We start from the raw sequence: 11074 nt of genomic DNA, 5'->3' as shown, positions 1-11074 counted from the left end.
GATTTCGTGCTAAAAAAGGAGCATTAAGTAATAGATCAACACAAAGTAGCTTTCATCAACTGAACGTCAAAGATTATACAAAGCAAATAAGAAATTACGACTAAAAAATACAGAAATTCAAGAAGAAGAGTTTACGCAAACACAAGAAGAGCAATATGTACAACATCTCGTTAAAGAATGTTAAATGTTGCAAATAAAAGATATTTTACATTCAAAAGGAAATTAAATGAAATTTTACCTATTCCTGATCCATTTATAAATTATTAGACTAACACGAATATTAAAATTATAAAATAAAGTAATTTTGCCATCATGCGTTAAACAAGTTCAATATTTTATGGTTTCTATTAATTTATGAAGTTATCACTTCTGTCGAGCGTCCCGTGACGCACACCATTTTTTTTGAAGAACTTTGACCATCAATATCAGAGTACCAGATATTTTTTGATCCAAAGGAACATCGTAGTAGGTACCCTGCTTCCATCGGCACTCTGTGTAAAAAGTTATACGTCTTCAACCAGCTTTTACTCGCAAAAAAAACAAATGTTTTAAATCTCAATATATTGCATTTGAACGTAAATTAACACTGATTAAATACATGTTACTCTGTTAAACTCAGCAGGTATTTTGCAATGTCATTTACTAATGTAACATTGACAAATTTTGAAATCTTTTAGGCACAAAATGTTTGCGTCTGCAGGGAAAAGCGTCCACATCTACGCTTTGGAGCGTGGTGGCTTGAAGAACATGTCAAAGTACATCCCCAAAACCAATGAATCCATCAAGCAAATTTCTTGGTGTCACGATAATAGTTACCTGGCAGTGTTACAGGAAAACGAAAGTCCTCAAATCCTCTCCATCAAAGACCCCAGCAATCCGTGCTTAGTCCATACAATTTCACTCATAGCTGATATTACGGCGTTACGGTTCAAGTCCAACACCAAAAGGATTCTCGCTCTTGGCACTCGATACGGAGAAGTTCTTCTGTACGATACCAAAAACCGATGTGTTACCAAGTCGCTTGGGCAGCTATCTGCTGAGGTAACAATGCTGGAATTTTATTCAGCGGATGAGCTGCTGGTGATTTGTATCGACAACTTGGTGATGTTCAATCTAATCAGTTCGGAAAAAGTGGAATTTAGCAATCCCCACACTTGCTCAGCGCTCAAATGCTTGAAACCGACCAACGATATCGCTGTTGGCTGCTTAAATGGGATGGTGGTCATTTGGGATGGCGCGACCAAATGCAAGAAGCAAACTTATTGCTTGCATTCAGCGGCTGTTACAGGAATAGTTGCTTCGAACAGAGACAGGCTGCTGGTTACAACAGGAACAGACAACAAAATGTGTGTTATCGATCGAATTAGCGATTTGTGCGTTTTCAGGTAAGCGTTGTGTGTTTAGCACAACTAAAAATAAACAAAATAAAACGTTTAAAACCTACCTATTTTCACACAAATAAACAGTAATACATAATTTCAGAAAAATTTTGAACCAACCGATCACTTCGCTGGACATAAGCGGAAATGAACAGTGTATGGTAGCTGGCCTGAAAGATGGGTCGATTTACGTGTACCAAATGTCCGATCATCTCAAGCCGCAAATTTGCACCAGAATGCACCCAACTGCAATAACCCAAATATCTTTCATCAATGGGTTTTCCTTGGGACTGTTGGAAAGCGACAGCTTATTAGAAGAGGAAAATCAATTCGATCTCATTGGGGCAGTGAAGGAGACACTCACAGTACTTATTTGTCCAAAAACACGATTCATTATTATTGAAACTAACTAATTTCCTCTAAGGATGATTTATCCCTGAGCGTAACACCAGCCGATTTGGAAAGCAATGTCGAAATCCAACCACTGCAGGCCAGTCAAGTTTCGCATTTTTTACAACATTGTCCCGAAGTGGAAGTGCCAGAAGAGAAGGTCAAACTGGACTTGATACGGCTGATTAATTCCCACTTTAGCCACTTGGAGAATCAGCTGAATGACCAATGTGGACGGCTGCACACTTTAGTGAGTAACGAGCTGGATTCGCTCTATGCGGTAGCAGCCAGATGGGAGTGTTTCAAGAGCATGGAGATGGACGATATAGTGCGGTACATCTACAGGATTGTAACATCCAAGAGTGAAACGAAGATAGTGTCGCAGTAATCTGAAGTTGTGTAATTGCCATATAATAAATAAAACCTTGAGCATCTAATAGAAGACAATTTTTGCAACCATAAAATATTGAACTTTTTTAACGCACTATTTTTATAATTTCAATATTCTTATTCGTCTAATAATTTATAAATGGCTCCGAAATAGCTAAATGTAATTTAATTACCTTTATATTCGAATGAACGATAACTGCCATTTTTCGATCAGAAGCGATGATCATAAAGAAGCACGTTTCCTTGCTGTTCATTTGTCTTACTTTTACGCGCATTGAACGTGTCACTGTCATTGTATTTTTGCAAATCGTTGCTAAGAGATATTAACTTTATGAGGGACATTTTAATAACCGTGTGTAATGGCTTTGTAGAAAAGCGTATCTATTACTATCTACATCTCCAATTAATAAACTCTGTCAGCTTCTATTTCACTGTGCAATTTTTTTAACCGAATTGATTTGTGCGAAAAATGCCGTGACTTTCGTTGTAAAACTTCGATTCGATTCATCACAAAGAAATTCGATTTTCTACTTTATGGTGGGCTGAAAATGTTACGCATTGAAAAACTAGGATTTATTTTTTTCAGGCTCACAATACAAAAACTAATAAACGTAAAATAATAACTTGTCGATCATACAATGTCCAGAAAAAGTTCGTGAAGTCGTGAACGAACAACTGATCAAAACCTTTTTGTTGAGTATTTTGATTTTACAACAGGCGGAATTTCCTAACCTTTTACCAACAAAAACACGAACAAATTCTGAAATTGAATAGAGGAAATTTTAATATACAGTATGTCTCTGTAAGTTGAAGCCACGTATAAAACAAAAACATCAAAAAACCACATTTGATTATTATTGTATGTTAGATCATCCTATATTTCATGGACTACAGTTAAATTTGCATTGTTATTGTAGAAAAAATTGCAGAAAATTCGGCCTTTTTAAACAACAACTTTGCGGCAACATACCCAACAAAAATATTTTGAAAACATGAATTCGCCTCAAGCATATTGAACTTATATTTACTTCTAAAGGACAACTTGTTGAAAGTAAAAGTAAAATACAGATCTTTGGGCTTGGTTCCAAATATTAAAGCATAAATTGAACATTTTTACACACTTACTTTCTAATGGAATTAAATTACACGACAAGAAATAATAAATAAACAAAACCAATTATATTACATGTCATCAATGTAAACCCTTTGTAATGTCTAGTCCATCGATCACCTCTCACCTTGTCGTTGTGGCATTCAATCAAAGTTGGGATAGCACTGAGTAGTTCGCACAAAATAACATTTAAATTGATTTGCAATCCAGGATATTCATAATAGACATTTTATTAATACCCTTGAGTGTAATTCACATTAGCACTACTGGCTTCGTTTTCCATGTGCATAAACTGCATACTGGGACCAGTGGACATACCAAAACCTTGCTGTGCTGCGTTCCCGTTGTTCAATTGAGCATCGCCTGCCATCATACAAGAAGGTGGAGGTTGTACTTGTGGTGATCTTGGTGGCGAAGGGCTATCCAGATTGATTACTCCAGGACTTACCGGGTATCCAGAACTGGACACTGAGGATGGGCCTGGAGTGGTAATACTTCGTTGTTGGCTGCTACTAGACGATGATATGTTGCTATTCTCTGGAATTAAAACGATATTGACCACATTATCCACTCGCATATTCAGATTAACATTTCCTTAAACAACTAATACACCTAAAGACACCGAAGAAGAACATTTGTCGGATGGTTGTGGGATTGGTTTTCAGTTCAAACCTAAATAACATCATATTTTTACAATCAATTTCCGTTCCATTTTCAAATAGTTAATGTTTCAAATACTGAAAACAAAAAGACATTCAATTTCATAAAACTTTATTCAAATGATATAACTATTACTTACAGTTTGTATATAAAACTGGCTTAAAACCATTTTAATAGAACACAGACAGCAGGATTAGCTTATGGATTTAAAAACGATCATGAAAAAAGTTGAAGTTATTTAACACAATTCAAGACAAGCACAGGTCAATAAGAAAATTAAATATTAGCTGTGAAAATATAGGCGCCACACATTTGTAAAAATCAATAGAAAACCATAGAGCAAAGTATGGAGTAGCTAATTAAAAGCGTTCTCTGTTGATTCTCCAAGGCTTGTAAGCTTTTTCGAACAGTGTTCCAATAAAAGGGTTGCCAACAACCTGTTCTTAAAGCAGATCGTCGAGATTTTAAATCTCGAGGATTTTTAACTTTTATTGTAACTCAGAATACGTAAAATCACAATGCCGATGATTTTCTCTAAAATCACCAACGTGCTTTCTTTCGACGCTCCCTTTTTATCTCTAAAACAACGAGAAATGCTTATTAGCAAAAAACCTTACGAAATTTGGATATTTCAGAAATTTTCAAATGAAGAGTGCAGGAGAAAAACAAGGAATGTCACATTCTATACACTTTGAGACAAAGGAGATTAAAGGTTTAATTCTTATGCAACGTAAAAACCAGAAACTTGATTGTTTAATTTTTAGACATGTTTTTTATATACTAGTTCACATTGGCATAATAAAAGTTTTAAAGTAACGTAATCAAAAACCTCGGCTTCGTCTCAAACGTCAACTGCAAGCAATGGGGGATCAAGGAATGTCATTTTATTGCTATGTTGAAGAGATTCCAACAATTATGCATGCGGCAAACCATCAAACTATTCTCGTGCTTCAGGACCGCAAAATTGTTTTTATTCGAATGAATCAAAAACTGCAATTTTCCGATCAGAAGCACTTTCCTTTACTGTTCATTTGTTTTACTTTTACGCACATCGTGCTCAAAAGTCAAAAATTTAAAGTGTCACTGTCATTATAATTTTTTAAAGCATTTCCATTAAAAAGTAACCAACATACTTTTTTAGTTAATGACGTAGGTTTACCGATAACTATGGATCATAATTTAAAGTTTACATACAATTCCAATGGTCTATTTTTTGCGATCGCCCGATGCAGCTACACGCAAAGCACGATCCTTTTAAATAGCGCAAATGTCATGCAACATATGCAACTTTTATACAAACACCATACCATGAAAGCAGCACTTGAATTTTCATCACTCATTGTTTCACTTGAGCATATATGTAATATACTTACAAATGTACGCTTTTGAAAAATTACAAACGTCAAAACGTGACAATTTCAAAAATGACATTGACATCAAGTTAGTTACACTTTATAATAGCTGAAGTCCCGCTAACAATAAAACACCAAATATGAGAGATTTCATGATCATATTGGACTGATAAGTAAACTAAGTTATGCAATATTTTATTTAACACAACATTAAAACAAAATAATGAGAAATGGAAATTAAACTTTCACTGCTAAATTTACACTTAGATATGAACCAAACAACGGATATCTGCTAATTCTTATTCGCAAGTTTCAACAGTTCAACGTGACATATTATTCTTATAGATGAAACATTTTCTTTGATGGCCTGATGGATATATTTTCTTCTTTATGTATGAAGCCAATTCTTTCTGTAACTGTGTTTTTAAGGTGCTACCTTAAAAAACTTTAAATAATGTAGGATTTGTACTTACCGCTCATATTTTACAACAGTTTGGTTCTTGGTGACATCGTTATAAAATGCACTAGCAAAACACGGGTGTACTTCGCGAGTTCTAAGTATGGTATGAAAAGTTTCTCTCTACTTCTGATCGAAATTTCGCATTAAGAGCTGTGGTTGGTTCCTGACGGCATATTTAATAATTTTTAAAGTAATAACTCGGTTAAACCAAGTTTTACTGCGTACATCATACCTTTCAGTTCCCTTCATAGTTTTCATATGTGCGCACGTAACGCAATTAAACTCGTTAAACTCGAACGATGGAGTAAAATAATAAAAGTGAAACCGCGAATGTTATCACTCCAATTCCGGACGTTATGGTAGCTGCCCTGCCTGCAGTACCTGCACGGAGGCTGTCGTTTGTAATACACTTTTTGCTATATGAATAAAAAATATTTTATTGTAGAAAATTTTTCAATTGGAAAATGCACATAAAAATAAATTCTCAAAAAAAATTGAAATTCCGCTGCTGAATCCAATTGAAGAACAAAGAAAAGCAATCGCGCCAGTAACCTTTCATTATAGATGAATGTAATACATTTGAGATTCATAGCCAATGCTTGTAGTACGCAGTATCCAATTGAAGGCTCCTTTGGAAAAGTCTTACAGTGAACAGATGGTTAATTATTTTAATAAAATGTTCCATTGTCAGTTAAATTAGTAAGTTCGGTTCAAGTTCTTCAAATTCAAAACCTTGCCTCGTAGTTACATCGATTCCTCCCCTATAATTAGTTTATTCAAAAATTCAAATGCTTATCTGACTTATTTGAGACAGAATCCTTCAATGGATTTGCTGACAACTTACCGTTAGATTTTATAGTTGAGTCCGGTTTAGGGGGTGGCCGTCGCTTTGCCAATGGCTCATCATCATCCGAGTCTGATAAAGTGAGATCGACCACCACTTTTTTCTTCTCAGGCTCTTTGGACGTGTCCGTAGATGAAGTAGCTGCCAGATTTGAACTAACGAATTCTAAAGCCAAATTGACACCTCTTTAGCATCGCACTTAACAAACCGCAGTAAAGCCGCCAACTCACCAACATTGTCTTCAATAATTTGAATCGAATCATCGATAGCGATGCTAGTTACAATTGCCGTTGACGCTTTTTCTGTTTTCTTCTCATTAGTATGACTACTCCAGCTACCATCCTTCAACAACTGAATTTCATTACAATCTGACGGCAGGAGAGATGAGCTAATTATTTCTTGGAAGTACCTGCAAGAAATAAATGTTAACAAGCCTAGATAACAGATTTTGGACATTCAATAGATAAAGGCCTAAATCTTACCCGTCAATAACTAGGTGATCATACAGAGCAGGCTTATCACAAACAGGACAATTCCAAGTAGGTTTACGTTCATTCATTTGCAGAAAGAGAGAAGCATCGAAACATTGCAGATGTGCGCACGTGTGTGCCCTGCATGGAGTTGTCATTCGCATCTTACCAAGAGGACACATGAGAGAAACTCGCAAACTCGTTGTAGCTATTTCACAATCTCCATCATCGCTCAGTTTCTCCTTAACTAAGATATAAAAGCGATTTTTAAAGCTTTGAGTGCTGTTGAAGATGGTTACCTAGAGCGCGCGTATGATCGGAATGCTTAGCGCCTTTTTTATGGAGCCTCTGCAACAAGTCGGCCGACGAAAGTTTGTGCACGAGCGCCACTGTCATTGCATATCCTCGGCCATAATCTGCCGCCCATGACACCGTAATCTGATTGGCTACAGTGGGACTTAGTTTGACCATTTGCGTAATATTCACTGGTCGTGGTGGTCGCTTCGGTTCCACCCCTGGTTTATTTGTAGGAATTGGATTCTGCATAAAAAAACGCATTGAAAAATAACTTTAACGAGTACACCTTTCTCGACAATCATTTACCGGCAATGGACATAGTTTGTTGTTGACTTTCACAATCACCTGGGGTGGAAAACAGTCTTCCTGCTCGCAGGTAGTTTCCAAAAGACAAAATCGTAACTGAACCTGGTTGATATAGTCGCATTTAACTCCGGGCCGAATATCCCGAGAAGTTGCAATATCAGTGGCTTGTTGAGGAGTTAAGTGGAAATAAAACGGTTGTTCTTGCATTCTCTGGTTGGTTTGCGGAACAAGAGTAGAAGGCTTGATCAAATCAGCTGAAAAACAAAAACCCATTTTAATGATTTTATATATAATTTTGGCATCCAGTCAATCAGTTACATGGGTACTATCTCCTCCTTAAACAGATGCATTTGTTTACAATTTTCCATAAAGCAACAATGGTTCACAGTATGTAGATGTTTACATCTGCGACCTATTTTTAATTCATAATTTACAACTGGATTCGTCTATCTATTAATGTCTTTGGACAATATCAATCCTATCATTTATAAGAGTTTTCCGAGTTAAAAATATGCTTCATTTAGTCCAATTAAGATCAAATAAGTAATGGTTTCAGATCTAAACAATAGTTCACAAGTTTTAGTTATTTCCTTACCGATTGTATCATAAAATGGCAATCTTTTAAGTCGCACGTCTGGGTGAACAGGAAAATTGCTTGACAATACGGGAGCCTGATTAGCATTATTATAATGTGGAGGATAGTAGAGGTTCTGTGCCATCCCTCCTTGACCATACATAGCAGCGGCTGCCGCAGCTTGACGAGTCTACATATGTTTAAATATCTTGCTTTCATTTGCTACTTGGCCAAGTACTGAAGCTCCTTGAGGCTTCAAATCAATGGGTAATGTCTTTTGCAAAACTCAATGCAATTAATGTTTGCTACTATTTCAAACTTTACTTGATCGTTGACCTTTGGTAATAAAGTACAAAACTTACCGTAATTCCCCTGTTATCGACAGAGTATGGATGAACAGTTGCCGTCGCTCTTAGAATATTTGCTTGGGGTTGTTGCTGAGGCATACTGTTTCCTTGGGCCGTCGACTGTTGTTCACTGTTTCCTGGAGAGCTTGACTGAGATGTAGAATTTGTCCTGTGAAAACCACTAATTAGAAATGTTCAAGTTAGATCACTTGCTTATAATGCAGCACACAAAACAAAATAGAGTTAACAAAAGTAATCAGTTTTTATTACTATCCTACCATCAGAAATAAATTTTGTAGTAAGTATATCGTTTTTTTAGCAATTATTATTTAAATTAAATATAGTTTAAAACAAATACGTTAGCGTTATAACTCGATTGGTGAGTCTGTTGTTAATATATTTTGTAAAATAATCTACCGACTGCTGGAGAAGTTTGGTGATAAATACATATAAAAAGAATCCCACTAAACTGCCATCACGCTTGATCTGGATCCAATCACCGACGACTGAGTTAACATTTTCTATATCTACATTATTGTCGCCTTCCCTGAAATCATCTACATGCTGAATACTTCTTTGCACATATATTTCAAAATCACTTTTCAATTTTGTCAGTTTGGATTCAAAACACTGTGAGCAGATACAATTGCCAGCTGTGATGAATGCTTATCTGATAGGACAATCATTTTTGTTTTCACAAAAAAAATTAGTACTCGGGCACAAAACTCCAGTTACCGATAAGAGATACTTTTGCATAGCGGATTACTCAGCATTTAAAGTATGTGCACATTCAGGTCTGTGTCATAGTAGATTTACGACATAATTTATTGATTTCGCTTGAGAATGATAAATGAATAAGAATATGTATTGTTAGCTTTTGACGATTCGTTTAAGCAAATTGCACTTTACTGCCCTGTGTAGTTGATATTCGACAAATATTTTGTAACTGATTGCACAGAATTGTGTGGTTTTTGTTAACATGTAAATGCATGTTAGCTAGTTGGGTAGGCCAATAACATTAATTTTCTAATGTTAGTAATAATCAATGAATAAGTTTAGAAAACGATTCATACGGGAGTAAAATTAATATTTCTAAATGAAACTAAATAAAAGTAGGTACCTATTCAAACTGAACAGATATTAAAAACTGATTACCTAATTTCACAGTGAAAAAATATAGCTATCTATGTATTTTCCATGCAATTTAGATACCACCGGATCTCAAACAATATTGAATAAAGCTACTTTGATATTAATGAAACAAGAAAGACAAAAACTGAAAAGGGAACATATCAAACAAAAGGGAATCCTACTCAAGTAAAAAAAAAATCAAAACATTTTCTTGAAGAGGGAAAGCAACATAAAAAAGTACGAAACGCAAAGTGATAACACAACGAATAAAGCCTGGAAAGCTTCAAGCAAGACTCGAAGACGTGAAACTTAGATCACAAATTGCATGGAGCTGTAGGTACCTGTAATACATATTCCCGGAAGTCCTAAAATTTAATCATGTCTATCTACTTTACGCTTCCAGTGTTCAGTTTCTAAATGCCTTTTTAAATACTTACACACCAGAAACCCCGGATTATTCCACAAATGGCTTATAAGAGATGAATGTTTCTATTCTTTAGAAACTTTGCACTTGGATCAGATTTTTTTATTACCTGAATAACATTTGCCGCAGGGACATTCTAGTTCACTGTTTTTGCTGTGACTGTTATGCTCACTGTTTAAAACATGAACATATTATTACATTTAAATTGGAAAGAATGTTTTCCGCCATTTTGTAAAATGCACCAACTCTGTAGCCCCCAATTTGATACGCGACAGAGACCGTCTACTGAAGGTTATTTGACAGTCAATGTTTTTACCTTACAATATGGCAACATCGAGAGAAGGCTAGGTCTACTTACATTTAATAGTCAATATCTATAGATTGCAACAATATAATAGCTTTCCAGGTAATAATCATGGACATACGCCTTAAATAAAGACAATATAAAACAATGTAAGAAATGTTTATGGGATTGCAAAGGTATAAATAGCTTTTTATATTCTGTACGTTACCACTTGTCTGTGGCTATTCGCGAGTTCCTTTGAATATAAAACTAAGTTAGTTTTATATTCAAAGGCGAGTTCAATCATAGATGAAGTCAACTACCGATGGTGGCGAAGAGAAACGTTAAATTATTCGTTGTCGAGTGACATTTGAGAATTGTCAGACTTGTTTATTTATTGGACTTAATGGCATTTATATCACAATACATAAACATAAAACAATACTTACACCCTTTTCGATCTGTTTCTATTTCGTTAAAAGCTTGCAAAAGTTGAAAAATTAGAACGAAACAAAACACCTCATTAATCGTCTGTCGAGCGTTGTTGCCGTACCCTCCATAAACTATATACAGGGTTGCTCATTAGTGCGTCAAAGTGCGATATCTCAGTAAATATGAACTTTACAAGAAAATACGTCCTACGAAAGTTTTTCATG

The 11074-nt window shown here is 35.4% G+C and overlaps 3 protein-coding genes across 11 annotated transcripts in view; 2 read left to right on the top strand and 1 right to left on the bottom strand.

Moving 5' to 3' along the window:
• The window catches only part of LOC109537453 (tubulin glycylase 3A), a 65761-nt gene that overhangs the window by 24061 nt on the left and 30626 nt on the right, over window positions 1-11074 (top strand). The window lies entirely within an intron of this gene.
• Window positions 631-2206, top strand: LOC109537541 (protein NEDD1). Its single transcript, XM_019904324.2, has 3 exons — window positions 631-1385; window positions 1483-1744; window positions 1804-2206. Exons 1-3 carry the CDS (start codon window positions 685-687, stop codon window positions 2155-2157), a joined length of 1317 nt encoding a protein of 438 aa, XP_019759883.1. The 5' UTR covers window positions 631-684; the 3' UTR covers window positions 2158-2206.
• The window catches only part of LOC109537458 (E3 SUMO-protein ligase PIAS1), a 10466-nt gene continuing 2107 nt past the window's right edge, over window positions 2716-11074 (bottom strand). The window contains exons 3-11 of one of the 7 annotated variants that reach the window (XM_048665148.1): window positions 8596-8761; window positions 8255-8423; window positions 7660-7913; window positions 7356-7596; window positions 7069-7303; window positions 6817-6995; window positions 6587-6751; window positions 3719-3807; window positions 2716-3633 (exon numbers count right to left, since the gene is read on the bottom strand). In XM_048665148.1, the coding sequence (XP_048521105.1) occupies window positions 3619-3633; window positions 3719-3807; window positions 6587-6751; window positions 6817-6995; window positions 7069-7303; window positions 7356-7596; window positions 7660-7913; window positions 8255-8423; window positions 8596-8761 (1513 nt within the window). In that variant the 3' untranslated portion in view covers window positions 2716-3618. Of the gene's footprint in view, window positions 3808-4024; window positions 4509-5734; window positions 6504-6586; window positions 6752-6816; window positions 6996-7068; window positions 7304-7355; window positions 7597-7659; window positions 7914-8254; window positions 8424-8595; window positions 8762-10244; window positions 10423-11074 lie in introns of those variants that run through there. The other 6 variants (XM_019904209.2, XR_007281184.1, XM_019904205.2 and 3 more) reach the window with 6 other exon arrangements.

This window comes from Dendroctonus ponderosae, unplaced genomic scaffold (genome assembly GCF_020466585.1).
Source record: "Dendroctonus ponderosae isolate FM_Combo_2020 unplaced genomic scaffold, Dpon_F_20191213v2 Dpon_F_20191213_3, whole genome shotgun sequence".
NCBI classification, from domain to species: domain Eukaryota; kingdom Metazoa; phylum Arthropoda; class Insecta; order Coleoptera; family Curculionidae; genus Dendroctonus; species Dendroctonus ponderosae.
The sequence above is the reverse complement of the archived record's forward strand: the minus strand, read 5'-3'. Positions and strand labels throughout refer to the sequence as shown.

Coding starts and splice junctions, on each gene's coding strand:
- LOC109537541 (XM_019904324.2), top strand. CDS start 685: ATGTTTGCGTCTGCAGGGAAAAGCGTCCACATCTACGCTTTGGAGCGT. Junction 1,386..1,482: donor AGCGATTTGTGCGTTTTCAG/GTAAGCGTTGTG, acceptor ACATAATTTCAG/AAAAATTTTGAACCAACCGA. Junction 1,745..1,803: donor CAGTGAAGGAGACACTCACA/GTACTTATTTGT, acceptor ATTTCCTCTAAG/GATGATTTATCCCTGAGCGT.